This window comes from Canis aureus, chromosome 4 (genome assembly GCF_053574225.1).
Source record: "Canis aureus isolate CA01 chromosome 4, VMU_Caureus_v.1.0, whole genome shotgun sequence".
In the NCBI taxonomy this organism is placed as follows: Eukaryota; Metazoa; Chordata; class Mammalia; order Carnivora; family Canidae; genus Canis; species Canis aureus.
In genome coordinates this window covers 38,558,287-38,579,764 of record NC_135614.1, presented here as the reverse complement: position 1 = coordinate 38,579,764, position 21,478 = coordinate 38,558,287, and the positions used below count along the sequence as shown (strand labels likewise).

Here is a 21,478-nt window from a genome sequence, read left to right as displayed (position 1 = left end):
AACAAAAACTGAATTTATTTATTTATTTTTAAGATTTTATTTATTTATTCATGAGAGGCACAGAGAGAGAGACACAGGCAGAGGGAGAAGCAGGCTCCCTGCAGGGAGCCCGATGCGAGACTCGATCCCAGGACCCTGGGATCACCACCTGAGCCAAAGGCAGATGCTCAACCACTGAGCCACCCAGGCATGCCACAAAAACTGAATTTTAATATTTATTTTCATCCAAATTATTCTTGTCCTTTTTGGGTCACACAATAATATTAATTTACTTTAATTATGCAAATACATCATTTATATTACAAATATAACATTACTTATATTAATTTATGTTAATACAAATGTTAATAAAAAACAAGTGCTAAATATTTCCCTACCCTGAGCTATTGCTTTCAACTCCCTCTGCTGAACGTCAGTGCTCATTTTTGAAATAACAAGCTTATACTGCTGTGCCCTATGTCTCTGAAAGTTGAGGATTTTGTCTTTATAATAGCTTCTCCAAGCCCCATCCATTAAAAAAAATCATTTTAATGACTTGGATATTCATGAATGCATTCTCTTCATAAACATCTCAAGAGTTGCAGCTCAAGCTCAAGTCCCCTGGGTGATCCTTCCCAGCCCACTCCCAGCCAAAGCGTCCACAGTCACCCTTCTTCCACATCTCTCACTGTGTGTTTACATATTTATGCATCCATGGAAGAAAGATTGTAGTTTTGGTGCATTTCCTGAAACCCAAATGGGATCCCATCTTCCATATTATCTTGAACTTCCCTGTCCATTCAACAATCAGCTTTGGAGCTCTGCCTATGTTTCCTCCTGAGTCCCCTGTTTCTTGTACTATTTTCCATGTAGGAGCATATCATGATGCTATTGCTGGTCTCCTCTGACAGACACTTAGGTTGTCCGCATGCTAAAAACTATGGCAGACAAAGCTAAAATGAACATTCCTATAGCAGGACAGACATATCTTCAATTTTTAAAAAATGACCTAATTATGTCTGCATCTTGCTCTGAAATGGTTCTGTAAACATGTGGAGAGAAAGAGAGAGAGATCAAACAATGACTAAATCTGGATGAAGGGTATTGGGAGTTTTTGTACTATACTTGCAACTTTTCTGGTGTTTGAAATTGTATAAAAAATGAGATTACCCTGAATATTGCCTGATTGCCCGAGAAGCAAAGCCAACTGCAAGTTGTCCCACCAGGAGTTGGAACACCAGGAGTTGTCCCACTCAGACACTCTTCCCTTTTGTCTTCTCAAGCTCTCACATTTTCCAGGCTCACCTGGGCTTTCTTACCTGCAGGTACGGAAGGAAATGCAGGTGATCGTGGAGGACAGAAATGACAATGCTCCCGTTTTCCAGAATAGTGGTTTCTCCACCAGCATCAATGAGGTAACATCTGCTCTAATGGTGTGTGTGTGTATGATACAGGCATCCCAGAAGTTCTTGTCAGTGTGCAAAGGACCAGAGATGGTCAGCAGGGGGTCTAGGATCAAGGAGAAGCACCCCTTAGAAGGGCCCACTGCAGGAACCAAATTGGGGGGAATGTAACCATATGAACAAGAGTTATAGCAACATATTGCAATCAGTCAAACTGGATTAGAATGATTCCAGTTATAAAAGCAAAAATTTTTTTAAGAAAAGGAATTTATTTTCTCATGTATCTGAAAAATTTAGAGGTATACTAACTTCAGGCAAGTTGGATACATGCATTTAAACCATGTCATCAAAAAACAACAACAACAACAACAAAACATGTCATCAAGGGACGCCTGGGTGGCTTGGTGGTTGAGTGTCTGCCTTTGGCTTCCGGCATGATCCTGGGACCTGGGATCAAGTCTTGCATCAGGCTCCCTGTGAGGAGCCTGCTTTTCCCTCTGCCTATGTCTCTGCCTCTCTCTCTCTCTGTGTCTCTCATGAATAAATACATAAATCTTAAAAAACAAAAACAAGAAACAACTGTGTCATCAAGAAGAGATTTCTTAAAAAGAGAGAGAGAGAGAGAGAGAGACAGATATTTCTCTCACCTCTCAGCTCTCCTTATCTTGTTGCCCCTATCCTTAGGTAAGGGGCCATTCTCTATTGTGGTGATAAAAGTGTCCCGTGCAGCTCCAGGCTTTGCAACTTGAACGCAGACTGTCTCTTTCTCTGTGGTTCTGGCCCAAACCCCAGAGTTGACTCTCATTGACCCATTTTGGGTCATATACCTATCAACCTAGGGATACGGAATACTTTGATTGGGTAGGTCTACATCATGATCCTTCCCCTTTAGCAAGGGAGGGCAGCTCCACTTGAACGGACTGCATGGGGAGGAGGTTCCCTAATGGTCCCTGAGCAGCAAACACAACACCACTCCTTGATCTTCATTACCATGCGGCTTTGAAAATGTATTTGGTGTGGGGCCCCAAATACACTAAATACACACTAGGCCAGACATAAGACTGATGAGGTCCAGTCAGCCATCTGACAGACTCTGATGGAGCTCATGCTGTGTACCAGGCACTGGCTTTGGTGCTGAGACTATCTGGTAAATAAGGCAGATCTGGTCACATTTTAATGAAGAATATAGATAATAATCAATGAAACATTCAATAAGCAGGATTATTTCAGATGCTATTAAGCTCTATGAAGAGTGTAAAACAGGGCAAAGTGAAAGAAAGTGACCAGGAAGGGGGCTGGTTTAGGTTGAGCAACCAGGAAAGGCCTTTCTGAGTAGGTGACATTTGAACAGAGACCTACATGGCAAGAAGGAACCAACCATGGGATGCTCCAGGAGAAGGATGTTCCAGGTAGGGGAACAGCAGATTCAATGGCTCCAAGCTGGGAATGAATTTGGAGTGTTCTAGGCATATAGCCAGGAAGGTGCTGTGAATGGAGGGTGGAAGGTGAGGAGGAGGTGAGGTGAGAGAGGTGGACAGTGGCCTGACATCAGAGGGCCATAGAGGGAGTGAAGATTGTATTCTAGACAAAATAGGGAAACCATTGGAGGGCTTTTAGCACAAAAGTGATGTGGTCTGATTTATGATTTTCAAAGATCACTTTGGCCACTTTGTGGAAATAATGAAGGTGTGCACAGGTCACAGACAGGGCAAAGGCCTCCCCAAAGAACCTTCCAGCTCTGCAGGGTGCTGTCTGGGATGTACTGCTGTAGGCTACAGAGAGCCCACAGGATGTTTGAGCAGGGGAGTGGCACATCCTGGATTCTGGAATGATTGTGCTTCTTTCTCCTGAGGTGCTCTGCAAATCATAAGCCAGCCGAAGTGGTAGGGAGAGGAAAGGGGGGTAATCTGCTCCCTGCCCTCCCTCCCCCCAGTGGTCTCCAGAGGCCCAGCCCAAGTGAGAAGGAAAAGGGAGCATTGAGTGTCAGGCTCTAGGTGTTATTCCTGCAGTATAATCGGGGACATAAACTCAGGGAGGGGAAATGAGTGCTCAGTCGTGGAAGGGATGGATTGGAGTTCCTCATTACAGACCCTGCCAGTTGGCTCCCTGGTGTTCTCTGTGCTGGCCAAGGACCAAGACACGGGGTCTGCAGGAGCAGTGGTGTACTCCATAGAGCAGGTGAGCACAGGCAAGTCCTGTGGGAATACGGGCCCCACTGCTCCTCATAGCCACCAGGGGGCAGCATCTCCCACACAGCCTGCAGGAACCTTGAGTGTTGGGGTGAGCCCTGGCTACCAAACCTTTTGCTGGCCCCCTCTGGACCTCATTTGATAAAGCCACCTAAGGAGGGTGACTGCCATGGACAGAACCCTTCTTCCCACCTTCTTGCCTTGGGGCACCGACTGGGCTTTTCCTGAGTTCATGTGGCTTCATGGGGTGGCTGGTACACAGAATAGGAAATCGAGAGGTACAGTGTCTTGTCCAAGGTCACACACACAACAGAGTATGTGACCCAGTTCTTCCGAAGGCATGTTAGCTAGCTATAGCTCCCGTCTACTGAGTGCCCACGATGTGCCTAGCATATACCTTACCTCATTGGACCCTCCTCTCAACCCACTGCTGATATGTCTGAGCTCATTTCCCAGAGGTGGAAACTGAGGCTCAGAAAGGTTAGGTGACCTGGTAAGGGTGGCAGGGCTGGTTAAGAGCAGAGCTAGGACTTGAGCCCTGGTCTCTCAGAGGGGAGCCTGCCCTGACTGCTCTGCCTCAGGTCATCCCTAGCAATGGGGAGAGCCAGCACCTCTTCAGGATCTTCCCCAATGGCTCCATCGTCCTCAATGGCAGCCTCAGCTACAACAACAAGAGTGCCTTCTATCAGCTGGAGCTGAGGGCCTGTGTGAGTAGGGGTGCAGACAGAGGGGGGCCAGGACCATGAGGCTCAGCCTTACGGAGACCTATCTCCCACAGGACTCAGGCGGCCTATACAACAACGTCTTCACCATCCAGTGCTCCTCGCCTGTCTTCCTGTCCATCTCTGTAGTCGACCAGCCAGACCTGGACCCTCAGTTTATCAGGGAGTTTTACTCAGCCACTGTGGCCGAAGATACACCCCAGGTGTGCTAGAGGACCTGGACGGGTCTGGGTGGACACAAGAGGCAGGGAAAGGGTCCGGCACATTGAACCACGTGGTTCTCTGCACAGGGAACGTCAGTGCTGAAGGTAGAGGCTGTGGATAGTGACAAAGGCATCAATGACCCAGTGATCTACAGCATTTCCAGTGAGAATTGGGGTGTTCCCAGGTGGAGGAAGGGGTGGGGGCTCTGCTGCAGCCACTGGAAGCAGTAGCTTCTACTGCCTCTCATCAGACTCCACAAGACCCGGCTGGTTTGCCATCAAGTCAGATGGGGTGATCATGGTCAATGGTTCCCTGGACCGTGAGCAGCTGCTGGAAGAGGATGAGGAGGTGAAGGTCCAGGTCATGGTGAGTGAGGGGTCCATTGCCCCTTTTGCACCCCTACCCTCAACTTCTGACTTTTAATCTCCGTTCTCTCTGATCCTTGGTTCTCTGACCTCTGGCCTCTGGTTTCTGCTCTGCCCTAAGGCCACTGAGACGAAACCCAACATCTATGGGCAGGAGGCCAAGGTGAGCATATGGGTCACACTGACAGTGACGGATGTCAATGACCACCAACCTGAGTTTTACAACTGCAGCCTTCTGGCCTGTACCTTCACACCCCAAGAGGCCCAAGTCAACTTCACTGGCTATGTGAATGAGCATGCCTCCACCCGCATCCCCATTGATAACCTCACCATGGTGGTCTACGACCCAGACAAGGTAGGTGCACCCAGAAAAGGGGTGGCTGGGCAAGAGTGATGGTGGGAGATGGCTAGGGAAGATGGTGGGGAGTGACCCATAGAACAAGGTGCTATGGTGGGTGATTGGTGGTGCTGATCATAAACAGTGTTGGAAAATCAGAGTTGTTAGGTGATATTTGCAAATGTTGGGTGATGTTATACTGGTGTGTAGTTTTGTGCTCAGGGCAGTGCTAGGCGGTGGTGAACAGAAAGGCAGCACTGAGTGAAGGTTAATAGTGGATGCTAGGTAATGTTGAGTGGAGTATATAGTTTTCAGTGGTGTTGAGGAGATGGTGGTGATGGGTACTTGGTGAAGTTGCAGGATGTTGGGGTATTGGATATTGGGGAATGTGGCAGTATTGAGCATAGAAGTGGCTTGAGTGAGTGCAAAATTGGAGAGTATTCTTAAGTGGAAATTGATATTGAGAGGTGGGTGAGCTGGGTGGCATTGAATAATGAATACCTATGGATGGTGTTTGGTAGTATGTGGTGATATTGGGTTGGTACCAAATGTGGAGTGGAGGATGGTATTGGGTGGTGGTAGGTGGGTGGGTATATTGAGTTGGTGGTTGGCATTGAGTGAAGCAGAAGGGGTGTGGAATGGAGGGTGGTGTGGGTAATGGGGTGATGTTGGGTGTTGCTGGTATTTGGTGCTGGTATGGTGGTGGACTGTGTTGAGTGGGAGTTGGTAAGGAAGACTCAGTAATGTCTTATGGGAGTGAGGGGAGTGTGTCCAGGCTCTGTCTTTCCAGCCCAACCCAAGAGCCTAGGCACATGGGGATATCTTTTTCTGATGAGCCCACATTTGCAAGGGACAGTGAGCAGCCTAGTTTCCCCAGGGCCCTCTTGTCACAGTGTTATGAGAGCCCCTCTCTCAAGGGACTTCAGAGGGCCGGGCCTCTGATGCAGGAGCCTACAGTCAGGGATTGGGGCAAGACGCAGGTTGGTATGTTGGAGGGGTTGGGGTCTCTGCTATACCACATACCCATCTCCACAGGGCAACAATGGCACCTTCCTGCTGTCCTTGGGGGGCCCTGATGCCGAAGCCTTCAGCGTCTCCCCTGAGCGGGCGGCAGGCTCATCGGACGTGCAGGTGCTGGTGAGAGCTCCTGCAATGGTGGACTACGAGAGGAAAACAGTGATGCTGGTGCAGGTGAGGGGTGCGTGCTCTGGGACGCCAGGGAGCACAGTCCATGGGCACTCTGACCCCAATGCTGCTGCTTCCTCCTCCATCCTCAGGTCATGGCGACTGACTCAGTCAGTGGGAACTCCTCTGTCGCCCTGGTGACCATCCACCTCAGAGACATTAACGACCATAGGCCCACATTCCCCCACAGTTTGTACAACATCAGAGTTTGGGAGCACAGTGCAAACGGCACTGTGGTCACCAACAGCATCCACGTGAGTGACAGGAACCCTCTGGGACTGGGTGGGGAGGGACACGGAAGAGGACCCTGCCCAAGTTTCTGTATCATCTGATGTCGTCAGGTCTGAGCAAGTGTGCACACATGTGTGGGCGTGTGTGACAGGGGACAGCCCTGTCTCCTTAACTGCATGGCTGGCAGTGAGGGACATTTCCAAATCATGTCCCATTGTCTCTCTCTCTGCCTCACAGGCCTTTGACCCTGACACGGGTGAGGGTGGCCGCATCACCTACAGCCTGCTTCCAGGGAACGGGTAAGGTCTCAGGGTGGGCAGAGGGCAGGCGGATGAGTGGGGCCTGGGCCCACCTCTCTGCCTTGCAGTGAAACCAGAGCAGGCAAACGTAGGACACTCGTGACATTCCAATTTCAGATAAACAACGAATCCTTTATTTGGTATAAGCAGATGGCAAATATCGCATGGGACATCCTAAAATATTTTTTATTGTTTATCTGAAATTCTAATATAAGTGGGCATCCTGTATTGTTGCTTGCTCACTCCGGCCACCCTGCACAGGGCAGAGATCTTTAAGGTGGATCCAGACTCAGGAATGGTGACAGTGAGGAACAGCGTGCTGCTGGATCGAGAGAAGCAGGCCGAGTACTACCTCACACTGCAGGCCACAGATGGCGGGAACTTGTCGGCCTCCACCACGCTGCACATCATCCTGCTGGACATCAATGACAACTGGCCTGTGGTCAGCGGCTCCTACAACATCTTTGTCCAGGAGGAGGATGGCGATGTCCTCATATCCCTCCAGGTGCGAGCCAACCTGAACTTGGGGGGTGGGACAGGGGCAGGGGACCAAGTCTGGCTCTGTAGTTGTGCTGGCCCTGGATTGGAGTCTGGGTTCTCCTCTGTGGTCCTGAGGAAACCAATCCATCTCTTAGGACCTCTGTCCCCGCTTTGGAAAATGAGGACAATTGTGGTACTTAGTCCCAGGATCACTAGGGAATAATGAGGTAATGCATATAAAGTGCTCAGCACCAAGCCTAGCACAGAGCAAGCCCTCAAAAACATATTGCTCTTTTGAAATCCAGCCCCTGTCTCATTCCAAACAGGATTTGAGTGACTGACTAAAAAGGTAAAAAATGGGAGAAATAAGGAGAAAGAGAAAACAAGAATTGTATTGCCAATAGGCACAGAGGCAAAGTTAGAACCCAGAATGACACAATTGCTAGGAGGGGGCTGAAAATTCAGTTCTGAGCTTCCTGATGACCAGTGCAAAAAAGGAAATATCAGTGGCCAGGCTGACAGAGTCTATGAGATAAAAATCCACGGTTGGTTCCAGAGAAACACCAAAGACAAGCATCTTCCGGAGTCATTTGAAAGGGAGCCTCAGAGGAAGTGGGAAAGAAACCAAGTCCTCAGAATCACAATCATGTGGCTACTGAGCACTCTTATATTCCTGGGGCTATGAGGTTTCCAGAGCACATTCCCATCCCTAGTATCTTGACCTACTTGTGAAATAGTTGCTCCAATCGTCCCCATTTCACAGAAGGAGAAAACTGAGGCTCAGGAAAGTTAAGTGACTTCTTTGGGCTTGCATAGCCAATAAGCAGCGCCCTGAAGCCAGAGCTTGGACCTCTCTACCCTGAAGCCTGGGCCTTTTCTTCTTGCTCTTTGATACTTCCTCCCTGGTCTGTGGGTTCCTTGGGGCAGGAGCATTTTAGATCTGCTGTTGTAACCATGGCGCCCGGCATGAGCCCTGAGAAGCGCTTGGTGAATTAAATGGACTGAATTCAGAGTGCTGAGAGGTGAACAGACGGGGTCAGGCTTCTGGAAAAGCCATCTCTGGCTGCCTGTACAGGAGGCATTTAATAAACAAGATCCCAATGGAACTGAGATGAAAGAACTGAAGGTGAGGGATGGGCAAGGAGGAAGGGGAAAAGCTAGATTCCAAGCCAGGGTAGCCCAGCTCTGGATTCAAAGCCACATGTCCTGAACACCTGTTGTGCACTAGGTCCTTTCCTGGGCCCCAGTCCTCTCAGATGACTCCACCATCATTGCTGCCCATGTGTGACTTTCAGGGGAAGGATGCCAGAGAGTCACCCAAGGGTGTCACTTGTGCTGTGTTCAAGATAGCACAGGGGATGTGGAGGCCCCGGGTGTATCACTAGTGTGGCCTGGAGTCAGGCAGAGAGGTGTAGAGGGCATTCAGGGTGAGGGGAAGGCATACGCAAAGGCCTGGTAGCATGACCAAAGTGGTTGTATTCTTCATGCTGGATCGACCCCAAAGACAGGCCACGTACACGTACAGGACCCTGGCGGGACAGGAACACACACACATGCACGCACACACACATACACGAATTGGGTGAAGAATGTGCTGTTTAAAAAAAAACAAAACAGCACTGAAGCCGTCACTGTGGGAAGATCAGAATCTTGTTGGACTTCACGCTTATGTTATACTTGTTTGTTTCTGAATTTTGGATATCTGTAATCCACTGCCCCGTGCCTCCTCTCCACTAGAATCTCAGCTCCCTAAGGGCACTGTCTTGGTCATGGCTCTGTGTCAGCGCCTACACCAGGGTGGGCACATGGTTGATATGCAGTCAATATTTGTAGGGTCGATGGCTGACCTCAGTGCTTAAGACCTCAGAAGCTCTTGCAAGCTGTCGATCTGACCCTCCTTGAGGGAGACTGAGGCTGAGAGACTGGTCCAGCGTCCCACTGGCTTTTGGCCCAGTCACTGCCCTTGAGGTCCAGTGCTGGAGGGGGAGGCCCGGCTTCAGGGGAGGCGCAGGGGAGCCGGGGAGCACCTGACAGCTGATGCTGCGATGCTGGTTATCCACGCAGGCTCAGGACAACGATCAGCCCAACACCAACAACAGCCGTCTGCATTTCAGCCTGCTTCCAGACCCCTACAGCCACAACTTCTCAGTGGGCCCTGATACAGGCATCCTAAGAAACCTGGGGCCCCTGGACCGAGAGGCCATCGAACCTACCCTGGGGGGCCGAATTGTGCTGACAGTACTTGTGGCTGACTGTGGCATGCCTGTCCTCAGCACTGGAGTCAATGTCACCATCAATGTGGAGGTAAGACCTGGCTCAGCCGCGGGCCAGGTGCCATGAGGGGCCCCGTGCTGGGGAGCTCCCAGCAGATAGCCAGCGCCCTACCCCTCCCGAGTCACATTTCTATCCTTGTCACGTTGAGTCACATTTCCACCCTTGGCGGTATGGTGGGCAAGAGAGTTCTAGAATCAGGCTGCCTGGGTTAGGATTCTGGCTCAGTTGTGCGGCCTAGGGTAGTCACTCAACCTCCCTATGCCCTCAAATTCCTAATCTGTAAAATGGTGACAAAAATACCAGAAAGTGAGCTAACAAATGGAAAGTGCTTTGCAGAGTGCCTGACCTGAGGAAGGTACTCAGTGTGTCCAGTCCGCCTGCAGTGTCCCCTTGCATTTTTTTTCCTTTTTTTTTTTTCCTTTTTTTTTTTCTTTCCTCAGTTTGGGAAACCTACAGCCAATAGCATTTTTGGAGCAGATGATCTTCCTTCTGACACATCAGATCGTCAGAAGGTTGGGAGCAGCCTAGCTACATCTAATGGCCATGTCACCTACTTCACTTTGTCTCATCACATAGACATTTTATCATCTCACATCATCACAAGAAGTAGGATGAGTACAGGACAATTGCATATTTTCAGAGAGAGAGAGAGACTGCATTCACGTCGACTGTGATCACAGTATATGGTTATAATTGTTCTATTTTATTGTTATTGTTCATCTTTTTCTGTGCCTAATTTAATTTTTTTAGGATTTTATTTATTTTTTCACAAGAGACACAGAAAGAGAGAGGCAGAGACACAGGCAGAGGGAGAAGCAGGCTCCCTGCAGGGAGCCCGACATGGGACTGGATCCCGGGACTCCAGGATCACACCCTGGGCTGAAGGTGGTGCTAAACCGCTGAGCCACCAGGTCTGCCCTGTGCCTAATTTATAAAGTAAACTTTATCATGAGTAGGTATGTATAGGAAAAAAACAGTATACACAGGGTTCAGTACCATCTGTGATTTCAAACCTCCGTGGGGGGTCTTGGAACGTTTCTCCCACAGATAAGGGCAGGAACGACTCACTGTATTGGCTCTAAATATCATTCATGAAGTTCTGTCTGAAACGCTCCTATTCCTCACTACCATTCAAAGGTAAAGAGAAGGGGTGAAAAGGGTGGAGGCGCAGAGGGTGAGCAGCTTGCCTAGGGCTGCAGAAGGGGGTTTTGAACCCAGTGCGTCTGCTTCTTCGGTGGCCACCAGTCCACAGGGCACCACCCTCTAAAAAAGCATTGTAACAAAAGTACACCCCTACAATGTCCATGATGTGGATGGCGCCCCCTAGGCCTGTGCAGTGCACAGCCTTCATCATCCCACACAGCAGCCCTGTTGTCCCACTGGGTTGGGATGTGCAGCTTTCCTACAAGGATCAGAGTGAGACCTCAGGGAAAATGGAGAAACAGAAGCAGAATTAGAACTTGTCAGTTTGTTCAGCTGTCCTCGGGGTGAAGTAGGCCAGGAAGAAGGAAGAAAGCAAAATTGCATTTACTGAGCTAGTGGGTCCTTTTACGCCAACAAACTAAACAAACACCTACAACGGTCCCTAGAGGGGTGACTATGAGCCCTCTTGCAGGTGAAGACATTGAGGCTCAGAGAAGTCAAGTCACATGTGAGGCAGAAGGGAAGCTGGATTTGACTCAGAGCTGTGCTCTTAGCCACCCCAGTGACTTAGGGAGCAGCTGGCCACATGCATTGAGACAGAAATGCTGTGCTGGGAAATCACCATCGGAAAATGCATCTAGTTAAGGGGGAGATGGCTTTGTTCTTGAAGATGTCCGTTGAACCATTATTTAGAAAAGTGGAAGCCAAAAGCAGACATCTGTGGGCTGCCCTGGGAAGGTCTGGAAAAGCCAAGGGCACCCCCAGCAAACATCACTGATTGGGGAGGAAGCAGCAGGTAGAGGTGGTTCTGTGCTGTGACAACAGTGGCAGTCTCTGTAGGTGTGGGTGGCCAGGGCTAGAGAGGGAAGGCAAGAACAGAAAACAGTGAGCGTCTGAGGGCAGGACCAGGCCTAAGCCCTGGCAGTTGCCTGGAGCTCAGCATCGTCTGAGCACAGAGCAAATGTCCTGGGGTCAGCTGAACTCAGGAGGGATAGGAGAAAAGAGGGGACAAGGGAAAACTTGGGCCACAGGGCCTTGTAGAAACAGTGGTATTGGTGCCAATAGGATAAATCCAAGAGATGAGGAGTCAAGCTAGGCCAGACAGGGACACTGATAGGGACTCAGCCACCCTTCTGGAAAGCAGAGTCTGAGATGGCTCTGAGTTGTAGTCAGAGAAGCAGGGAGGAGGTGGGGCTCCCTGAAAGTGTATCACTAACTTCAGAGGTCCCGCTGCAGGTCTGTGAGTCTCAGGTGTGTGCCCTGGGCTAGTTCCAGCCTTGCCAAGGCCCTTGTCTCGTCTGTGAAGTGAGGAGCTGCTGGCAGAGTCTGTGCCTTGAGTCAGAGGAAACACTAGCTCTCAGATTGGCTCTAGGGAGGCTGAACTGTGGGGCTCCTGGTGTCCCTGGGCTCAGACCTTCCTCTGCCCACAGGACATCAATGATAACCTGCCCATCTTCAACCAGTCTATCTACTCCTTCTCGGTGAAGGAGAGGGACCCAGGTAAGTCCTTCCTGGGCCAGGCCGGGCACTGGGGCTGGGGCCCAGTGAGGCATCTGAGCCCTCCCTGCGGCTCTTGGGGGTGGTAAGGGGAGAGGAAGCCTCCAGCGGCTGGGCCAGGGGTCTCTGTGAAGTCTGCCCTCGTCCACAGGAAAGCTGGTAGGCGTGGTGAAGGCCTGGGATGCGGATCAGACAGAAGCCAACAACCGTATCAGCTTCAGCCTGACAGGGAGTGGTGCCAACAACTTCCTGCTCCAGGGCTTGGTGCTAGAGTCTGGGGGCGCTGGGGGGTTCCTTCGGCTGCCTGCAGATGTGAGCCTGGACTACGAGACACAGGCCTCCTTCTATCTGACACTGAGTGCCGAGAACCCAGATCCCCATGGGAAAGAGGCCAGGGCACAAGTCCTTGTGGCTGTGGAGGACGTGAATGACGAACCACCCACTCTGGACTCAGCCTCGCTCCAGGGCATCCGTGTAGCCGAGAATGGCTCACAGCACGGCCTGGTGGCTGAGCTGGTTCCCCAGGATGTGGATACCATGGCTCAGCTGGAGGTACAGCTTGTGAATACCATCTGTACCAAGGCCGGGGTCAACGTGGGCAGCCTGTGCTACGGCTGGTTCTCTGTGCTGGCCAATGGCTCTGTGGTCATCAATCAGAGTGAGGCCATTGACTACGAGACCTGTGACCTGGTCACGCTGGTTGTTCGGGCCAATGACCTCACAACGGACCCCCGCTTCCAGGCCTACAGTGACAACGGTGAGGCGGCCTGGCCTGTGGGATTGGGTGGGCTGCAGGATAGGGGCCGTGGGCTGGGGCCCCAGTCCTTACCAGCTGTGTCACTGGGAAAGTTGTGACATCTCCTTAAGCTTCTGTCCCCATTTTTCCGGTGGCGTTGGGCAGTAGGCTGGCAGCAAAGGCAAAACAAAAACACACATGTGAAGTGTTTAGTGAGGTGCCTGGCACAGAGTCAGTGCTTCACTGATGCTACTGTCTTGTGAGGTAGGGTAAAGAGGAAAGTACACTTCACAGTGCTCACATCCCACCTCGGATTGTGATGGCTAGAATAACCACATTAACAGCGAGCCTATTTTGAGAATTTCCTATAGCCGAGAGCTATGCCAGACACCTTCAAAGCATTCTTTATGTTACTCCCACGCAATCGGTGGGGTAGATGATCCCTATCCAATATTATAAATGAGGAAACTGAGGCACACAGTGGCCAGCTCAATAACCTAGCTTACACGCTAGCAATGTCAGTATCATGCTGTGGTCAGGTGAGACACGCCCCGGCCAGGCTCTGCCTGGCCTGATGCTCTTACTGGATGATCTTGGAATAGGTGCTTACCCTCTCTGAGGTATGGGGAGGATATTCCCTGCCACAAAGTCCAGTGGAAACTGAGCGGGCACCCCAGGCCAGGAGCAGGGCTGGGGACAGTGCATGGGAGATGTTGGGAGGGAGGCAGGGGGGAGCATGGCAAGTGCCCAGGCTTTTTGGTTGGGCCTAGAGGCTAGAACCAGCCAAACTTGTTTTCTAGGAAGCCTCGCTATCACCATTGAGGACACGAATGACAATGCCCCCTATTTTCTGCCTGACAATAAGACTTTCGGTAAGTGGGCCAGGCTTTCCCTCCATACTCTGCCAGGATTTCCTTGGGCAGCTCCCATAGACCCTCCTCAGGCCCCAAGTGGACTATTAGAAAGGAAGGCCTCTTTTTCGCTTCTCAGCCTTTTGGCTAAGATCAAGTGTAGAAAGGAAGACCTCTAATCTCGCCTCTCCCCCAGGGTTTCAACAGGAGAGACCTGATTTTTTTTTTTTTTAAGATTTTATTTATTTATTCATGAGAAACACAGAGAGAGAGAAAGGGAGGCAGAGACACAGGCAGAGGGAGAAGCAGAGGGAGAAGCAGGCTCTGTGCAGGGAGCCCGATGTGGGACTCGATCCCGGGACTCCAGGATCATGCCCTGAGCCAAAGGCAGGCGCCAAACTGCTGCGCCACCCAGGGATCCCCGAGACCTGATTTTTCACCACAGTTCGGCCCCAACTCTGAGCCAGCTCCTCCCTCTCTGGGCCTCAGTTTCCCCGTCTGCACAGTAGGAGTGGCTGAGCTGCTAACTGATGGCTCAGAGGCTGTTATAATGGGGGATTTTGATGGTAGAGGGGCTGCGGGAAGATATGGGGAGACTGCGTCCTGAGCTGGGCTTGTGATCAGTTCTCAGCCAGGTGGGCACTGGCACTAACCCCACTGACTCCACTGATCCCACTGACCCCTTCTTGTCCACACTTGTAGTTATCATCCCAGAACTTGTGGTGCCCAACCAGCAGGTGGCTTCTGTCCAGGTAAGCCCATCATATTAGTCCCAGGAGACACAGGACCAAGGCTTTCAGGCCTTTCACTGTCCCTCCAAATGTTTTAACACTACAAAGGAAATTTATTGGCTCCAACCTATGAAAAGAAAGCCCCAGAATGGAGACAAACACTTGCCTAATTGATAGGGTTAAACTTCATTAATTGTTACTTGGTTGTCATAAAAATTTCATGACTATAAATACTATTTGCAGGCTAGATTTTTTTTTCGCTACACCACAATTCCAAGTCATACAGACAAATCATAACAATTGTAAATTAAATGAGTTCCTTGCTGATAAATAATTTCCAGAGTAAAACTATAAAAATACTTTTAGTGTTCTATGGTGTCAGATGTGGGTGTGTTTGTTAGAGGGCCCTGGCCGCACCACAGGGGCAGGCAAGGCCTCCCACACAGCCCAGGTGCCCGGGCCTGGTGGGGCCTCTTACTGACCTGGGAGCTGCCTGCCTTTCTGGGGCTCAGTTTGCCTCCGGGAAGAAGCTGTCAGTGAGCCAGGGGGCAGTGATATTGGAAGGTGAAGAGGTCGGGTGGCATGTGTGTGCCCCTCCCTGTGCTGTGGGAAGAGCACAGGTACTGAAGATGGATGGACTGGCCTTCCTCCACTTCTAGCTAAGTCTTCAGCAGGATGGGGTCTCCCTCCGAGCCCCAGTTTCCTCTCATCACATGGGTAGAGTAATTCTCTCTCCAGGTTCTTTCAAGCCTTGAAGAGTCTTCCAATCTTCAGCGAATTACATTTTAATGTCATGAGTCTGGCCATAGCTTGGAGCCATTTTCTTTACATGGACTCATTCTTGAAACTTAAACAACAGCTTTGGCCTCATTCTGAACAGTAGACTCACGGGTCTGTATCTTGGCTATATTTTTCCCTAAAAGGCACTAGAATGTGTAAGAATGTTTGTGCCCTCTCCTCTAATCATTTCATGGTCCCCTAGGGGAATTTGTACTCATTGTCAGTAAACACTGAAATGAGGGATTTAGGGGAAGGCCAGGCACACAGTAGGTGCTCAGGAAATTTGAATGTCCCTAAGTGTGTACATGTGTGTGCCTGTGTGTGTGTGTGTGTGTGTGTGTGTGTTGGCAGTGGGTGGGGGGAAGCAAGGCAGGATTTCCACATCAGATGGACTTTGGACCGTGACCCGTTGAGTTAGGGGCCCAAAGGCAGGGACTTGTTCAAATCTGGGTTTGCAGAGCAAGCACGCCGTTTAAGGTGTTTGCTAAGTTGAGGTGGCCTAGAAGAGGCTGATAGAGATACTGGGACCAGACTCCTGGGCCATCTCAGCTGCTGATTCCTGCTGGGGAAGAAAGGGGGCCTGGCCTGACCCCTAGGTATTGTCTATTCTTTCCCCCAGGCCAGAGACAATGACTCAGGGAACAACGGGGCCATTCTGTTCTCCATCCTCCAAGTGGATTTCATCGCTAAGGATGGGGCCATGATCCCTTTCCAGGGCTTCTTCCGGGTCTCTACCTCCTCAGAGGCCAACTTGTTCATTGGCAACATTGAGTAACTGTGGGGAGCCCCTGGATGGGGGGCAGTAAGGGGGCCTCAAGACAGTTCCCCACCCTGGGAGGTATATAAGTAGGTTCCAGAGGACTCCAGCTTGAGTTCCAAGACTCAGTTGTGCTCTTCTACCTTCAATAGGCTGGTGACCAACCTTGATTCCACTCTCCAAGGCACCTACCAAGTGACAGTCCAGGCCCAGGACAGACCTTCAGTGGGTCCTGCTCAGGAAGCCAAAATCACCCTGAATGTGAGTGTTGGGCCCTGCCTCTAGACCCCAATACTCTCTGCCAGCTCCTGCATCCTCTGTGCCTCATCTTCCCCATGTCTTCCTCCTGTAGCTCTTCACTGTGGACCAAAGTTACCGTGTGAGGTTGCAGTTTTCCATGAACAAGGAGGAGGTGGGCGCCAACATGGAGGAGATTACTGCGTAGGTTTGGGGCGCCCAGAGGGGGCTGTGGGGAAGAACAGGGCCTGGGAGTATGGACGGGATGTATGTGAAAACTGTCCTTGACCTACATTTGATTTTGTCCCTGTCTTTGATCTGTACCTATACCTGCATTTCCTCTCTCAATTTCCTAGGAGCCTAGGGTTGGCTGGGCAGAGAGAGGCCTAAATAGGGCTGCGATGTATAGTTGTGAAGGCTGTCACTGCACAAGGGCACTCTGCTTGCTAAGTCATAAACCCAACCCCAGAGGAAGGGGCTGCCTTGTCTAATTTGCACAGAGGTGCTACCTGAATAGCCAATGAAGCTGTCCAGAGGAGGTGCCCCTTTTTAATTCACACAATTCCTAATTCCACTGGTAGAGTCCTGGCCATAGGTCTAGACTAAGGCCCCTACCCCATGCTTCTGTGACATCTTCCCCCTTTGCAGGGCTCTTGTTCAGGCCACCAGGACTACTGTCTACGTTGTGAGCATTCAGGACATAGAATCCACAGTTCGGTGAGTGTCCACAGGCCCAGTGGTTGGAGTGAGGACAAGAAGCAGAAACATGAGGGGCCTCCTGGGTGGTTCTGGACTGTTTACCCTTTACCCCTGCCCCATTCCAGAGCCCGGGGACGCTCTTACCTTGATGCCTATTTTGTCTTCTCAAATGGGTCAGCCCTGACACTTGATGAGCTGAGTGTGTGAGTGGGGCTCCCCTTGGGGTGGGCAGGAAGCTTAGGGAATGCCAATGTCCCTCGGGTCTGAGTGAGGTTCTATGGCCAGGATGATCCGGAATGACCAGGACTCACTGACGCAGCTGCTGCAGCTGGGGCTGGTGGTGCTGGTGAGTGTCAGCATGGCGGAGCTAATGCGGGAGTGGGGGGTGGGGAATGCTCACACCCAACCTCCTTCATACTTCTCCAGGGCTCCCAGGAGAGCCAGGAGTCGGACCTGCCAAAGCTGCTCACCAACGTTATCATAGGATTGGGAGTGGCTTTGCTGCTGATCATCGTGATTATGACCACGGCGCTCATGTGTACCCGGAAGAGGTACTGCTCCCATCTCCCCCTGTATCTCCAACTCCGCCTTTCCCACCATCTAAGACGTCTGGCAGGTAGAGAAAGCTTGGGTTTAGGCACCTGGTATATCTGAATTTAATCCCCAGAGACCTGTGGTGACCACTTGAATAGGTCATCTCCCCTCCCTGAGCCTCAAGTTCCTTTGCAGAATGAATGTAACACTAGATTCCTCAAGGCACACAAGGAAGCAGTGTGCATCCTGCCACCAGAAAGATATCTGGCACATACTGTGCATTTCATAAATACTGTCTTTTCCCCTTTCCAATATGTTTGGAGTCAGCAGCCACATCTGGATTTGACTCCAGGCCTTGCCACCGGCCAGCTGTGGCTTTTGGCAAACCATTTTCTTTCTCTGGCTATTACTTGTACCCTCTGTAAAATGGTACTAACACTCACACCTGCCAGGGTGTTGTGAAGTCACACTCTCAGTGCCTGCACTGGGCGCACAGTGGGTGTCCAGAGAAAGTAATGACTCCCCCACCCCCTGGTTCTCTGCAGCTACCGCCGGGAGCTTCGGGCTACGAAGGCTGCCAAGGAGGCCCGGAGGACAGCACCAGGGGTGATGCCCTCAGTCTCTGCCATCCCTGGGACTAACATGTACACCACTGAGCGGTGAGCAGGGGTCAAAGGGTGGGTGAGAGTCTCCATGGAGTGTCTCAGGTTCATAAGTACTTGAATTAGGCCTTCTCTCCAGGGCCAACCCTGTGCTGAACCTCCCCACGAAGGACCTGAGCTTCGAGTCCCAATCCTCTTCCAGTGACCTAGACCACATGAGGTGAGCAGTGATTCTCACAGCCACTCTGGTCAGTGGTGGTGGTGATGGTGGTAGAGGTGGTGGTGGTGATGGTGGAGGTGATGGTGACAGAGGTGGAGATGGTCATCGTGGTGATGGTGGTGGAGGCAATGGTGGTTCAAGGCCATAGACAGGGAAGACTCGGGCTACTAACCATCGAGCTCCATCATCTCTCCCACAGTCTCAATTCCCTGGATGACAACTCTGTCGATGTGGAAAAGAACGAGGAGAAAATCAAGGCAAGATGGGGGATGAGTTGGTGCCTGGGGCTTCTTGACTTGGGGTCCTTCTTCAAAGGAGTGGGGTTCAGGACAGAGCTGAAGGACCTGCTTCTGACACTGGCATGTCTCCACACCAGGCCATGGGAAGCCCATGGCTTTGGAATGGGGTCTAATTCTTGCTCTTCTACTCATTCACTGTGACTCCGGGTGGGTGACTTCCTTCTGGTTCTCAGTTTTCTCATCTGAAAATGGGGATCAGAATTCTAACCACGCAGAGCTTTTTGAGGATGAAGTTAGAGCAGTTATAAAACCACCTGGCATGAAGTAAGAGCTAAAAAATCTGGTTCCCTCTGTTTATACCCTTTGTATGAAAGCTGGTGGGGTGTGGGGAAGAAATCCGGAGGTAGACATACTCTAGTAAAGGAAAGAAATTAGGCTCAAAAAAAACAGCAGTGCCATAATTTGCTCAGTAGGTTAGATGGTTTGAGTAAATCAACAGTTCACACAGCCACAGCCTCACATGCCCATGAAGCATCCCAGCCTAGAAATTCTGACCCAATGGGTAGGATGGGCCTGGGCTCGAGCATGTTGTTAAAACTCTTGGGGTTCTAATGCGAGGATAGAGAACCAGGGAGTAGATCAGCAGGGGGTGGGGGGTATGTGGGAATGGTGCACAGGGATCTGGCAGTGACATTGAGGCCTCCAAATGGGCCCCCAAAGGTTAGGGTCATGGATGGCAATCCAGGACACCAAGCAGTGCTGAAGGCCTTTGAGTGGATGGCTTATCTCTGGTTGAAGATGCTTTGGGGAAAAACTCCAATGAATGTCTGGGGGAACTGAGGAAGAAGAGTTAGAACTTGTGGCCAGGCAGGTAGCCCCCAGTGGAGGCCAAGGCTGACTCTTGGGGAGTGGAGTTGGGGGCCTCAGGTGGGGCTGGACTTGTAAGTTGGGAGGGGTAGAGAGCCTGAGAGAAGAGTCTGGAGAGGAAGAGAGGCTGGGCCACTGAGAGCCTTCAAAAACCAGAAAAGAGCCTGTCCTAGGATGATAGAGGGGTTGCTATATTTCAGAGAACCTGCCCAAGGCTCTGCTGCCTCTCCTCTAACAGTAGGTGGGCCTTGGGGTCTCTGGGTGAGGAACACAGGTGGGGCCTTTTTTCAAGGATCTCTTGGTGCCCTGACTCACCCAAGACCTCCATAAATGTGTGGAAGGTCTGAGACAACTGACCGGTGATCTAATCCAATCTTCACAAGCAACAAAGGCCAGAAGGCTCTGGGTTCTGACCTGCCTGAGGTCAGAAAGCTTACAAGGCAAGGGCAGATCAGAACTCAGGTCTCCTGTCTCCAAGGGCAGGTTGAATTTTCCTAGGCTATGCTGCACCAACAGCTACCACTGGGGAGCCTATGGTGCGGACCCTGGGGAGCCCTGATTCGTCCTTCCTGGGGCCCCTCAGATGTTCCAGTTTACCAGGGACCAGAAGAGCCCTAGTCTGGAAAAAGCCCGTGGAATGCCCTGGAGAGGATGGTGGCTGGGGCTCTGTCCCCTAGGTGTTTCTGTGTTGGTGTAGCTGAGCCTGGGGGATGGTCCACAGGAGGGTGTACTTTTTTTTTTTTTTTTTTTTAAGATTTTGTATTTATTTATTCAGAGAGAGAGAGAGAGAGAGAGGCAGAGACAGGCAGAGGGAGAAGCAGGCTCCATGCAGGGAGCCCGACATGGGACTCGATCCCGGGTCTCCAGGATCACACCCTGGGCTGCAGGCGGCACTAAACCGCTGTGCCACTGGGGCTGCCCAGGAGGGTGTACTTGTGAGGAGGTGTGAGCATGTGGCCAGTTGCATGGGGAAGGGAAGAGGAAAGGCAGGAAGATGAGTGTGTGCCATGATAAACTGCAAGTGGGCCCCTGGGAGTGATGCGTCCCTCTGAGGGTGGCAGAGGGAGATGCCAAATTCAACCAGGGCAGCAATCAACAGTCTTTAGAGCCAACAGGACCAGTGATCCAAAACTTGCTCTGCCTCTTCCTAGCCATGAGAGCCCTCTGAGCCTCAGTTTCCACATCTGTAATGTGGGGTATATGATCCCTCCCTCAGCGGGTTCCTGTGGGTACTTTAGGTAACGGATAGACTGCACCCAGCACAGTGCCTGCCTCAGGTGCAGGCGGCAGGAATTGGATTGGACTGACTCCATGGCACAGGACAGTCTGGTATTATTCAGGACTGGGAAGAGCACCAAAGTCCTGCTGTGTCCGTGGATCAAGGCAAAGGCCAGAGTGGACCCCCCCTCAAGCCCACCCCCTCAGCTGAGCCCATCTGCACTATTAGTGGCCATGGCCACCTCTGGGACACAGCTAGGAAACTGAGGCCCCAGGAAGAGCAGGTGGGACCCCAGTTAAGGAACCATATGCCATGGGCTTGAAGGCCCACCCCCATGCCCCTATGGACTGGGGAAATCACCCCATCCCCGCCCTTCACATCTTCACATCTTCCGTCTTCCCCACAGACGGAGCCCACACACAGTCCGACAGAGCAAGATGGGGAACCTCTGAGTGTGGTGCTGTCAGGAAGGAAGACGGGCACAGGTGGACAGCAGGAGAAGCTGTCCTTCACCAATGCTGGCCTGGACACCACAGACCTCTGATGTCCCTGCCACAGGACCTTTGCTGCAGAGCGCCACATGGGCCCCCACTCTTCTGGTCCACCTTGGAGGATGTCTTGTCACCCCAAACTACACCGACCCTTTTCTGAACACAAGGATAAATTATGCAGCTCGGTCCCCTTCTGCTTGTAGTCAA

The 21,478-nt window shown here is 51.3% G+C and overlaps 1 protein-coding gene across 4 annotated transcripts in view; it reads left to right on the top strand.

Annotated features, from left to right (window-relative positions):
* CDHR2 (cadherin related family member 2) overlaps positions 1 to 21,459 on the top strand; it is a 35,862-nt gene extending 14,403 nt beyond the window's left edge. For 3 of the 4 annotated variants that reach the window (XM_077895450.1, XM_077895451.1, XM_077895452.1), the window contains 26 exons: positions 1,305 to 1,394; positions 3,471 to 3,560; positions 4,153 to 4,278; positions 4,350 to 4,496; positions 4,584 to 4,659; positions 4,748 to 4,863; positions 4,984 to 5,217; positions 6,235 to 6,390; positions 6,477 to 6,638; positions 6,853 to 6,914; positions 7,176 to 7,419; positions 9,459 to 9,698; positions 12,242 to 12,311; positions 12,460 to 13,065; positions 13,845 to 13,916; positions 14,598 to 14,647; positions 16,026 to 16,177; positions 16,316 to 16,424; positions 16,516 to 16,604; positions 17,049 to 17,117; positions 17,225 to 17,302; positions 17,385 to 17,445; positions 17,526 to 17,650; positions 18,179 to 18,292; positions 18,375 to 18,455; positions 18,655 to 18,910. In XM_077895450.1, the coding sequence (XP_077751576.1) occupies positions 1,305 to 1,394; positions 3,471 to 3,560; positions 4,153 to 4,278; positions 4,350 to 4,496; positions 4,584 to 4,659; positions 4,748 to 4,863; positions 4,984 to 5,217; positions 6,235 to 6,390; positions 6,477 to 6,638; positions 6,853 to 6,914; positions 7,176 to 7,419; positions 9,459 to 9,698; positions 12,242 to 12,311; positions 12,460 to 13,065; positions 13,845 to 13,916; positions 14,598 to 14,647; positions 16,026 to 16,177; positions 16,316 to 16,424; positions 16,516 to 16,604; positions 17,049 to 17,117; positions 17,225 to 17,302; positions 17,385 to 17,445; positions 17,526 to 17,650; positions 18,179 to 18,292; positions 18,375 to 18,455; positions 18,655 to 18,895 (3,660 nt within the window). In that variant the 3' untranslated portion in view covers positions 18,896 to 18,910. Of the gene's footprint in view, positions 1 to 1,304; positions 1,395 to 3,470; positions 3,561 to 4,152; positions 4,279 to 4,349; positions 4,497 to 4,583; positions 4,660 to 4,747; positions 4,864 to 4,983; positions 5,218 to 6,234; positions 6,391 to 6,476; positions 6,639 to 6,852; positions 6,915 to 7,175; positions 7,420 to 9,458; positions 9,699 to 12,241; positions 12,312 to 12,459; positions 13,066 to 13,844; positions 13,917 to 14,597; positions 14,648 to 16,025; positions 16,178 to 16,315; positions 16,425 to 16,515; positions 16,605 to 17,048; positions 17,118 to 17,224; positions 17,303 to 17,384; positions 17,446 to 17,525; positions 17,651 to 18,178; positions 18,293 to 18,374; positions 18,456 to 18,654; positions 18,911 to 21,188 lie in introns of those variants that run through there. The other variant, XM_077895453.1, reaches the window with a different exon arrangement.
* Positions 21,460 to 21,478: the final 19 nt, after the last annotated feature.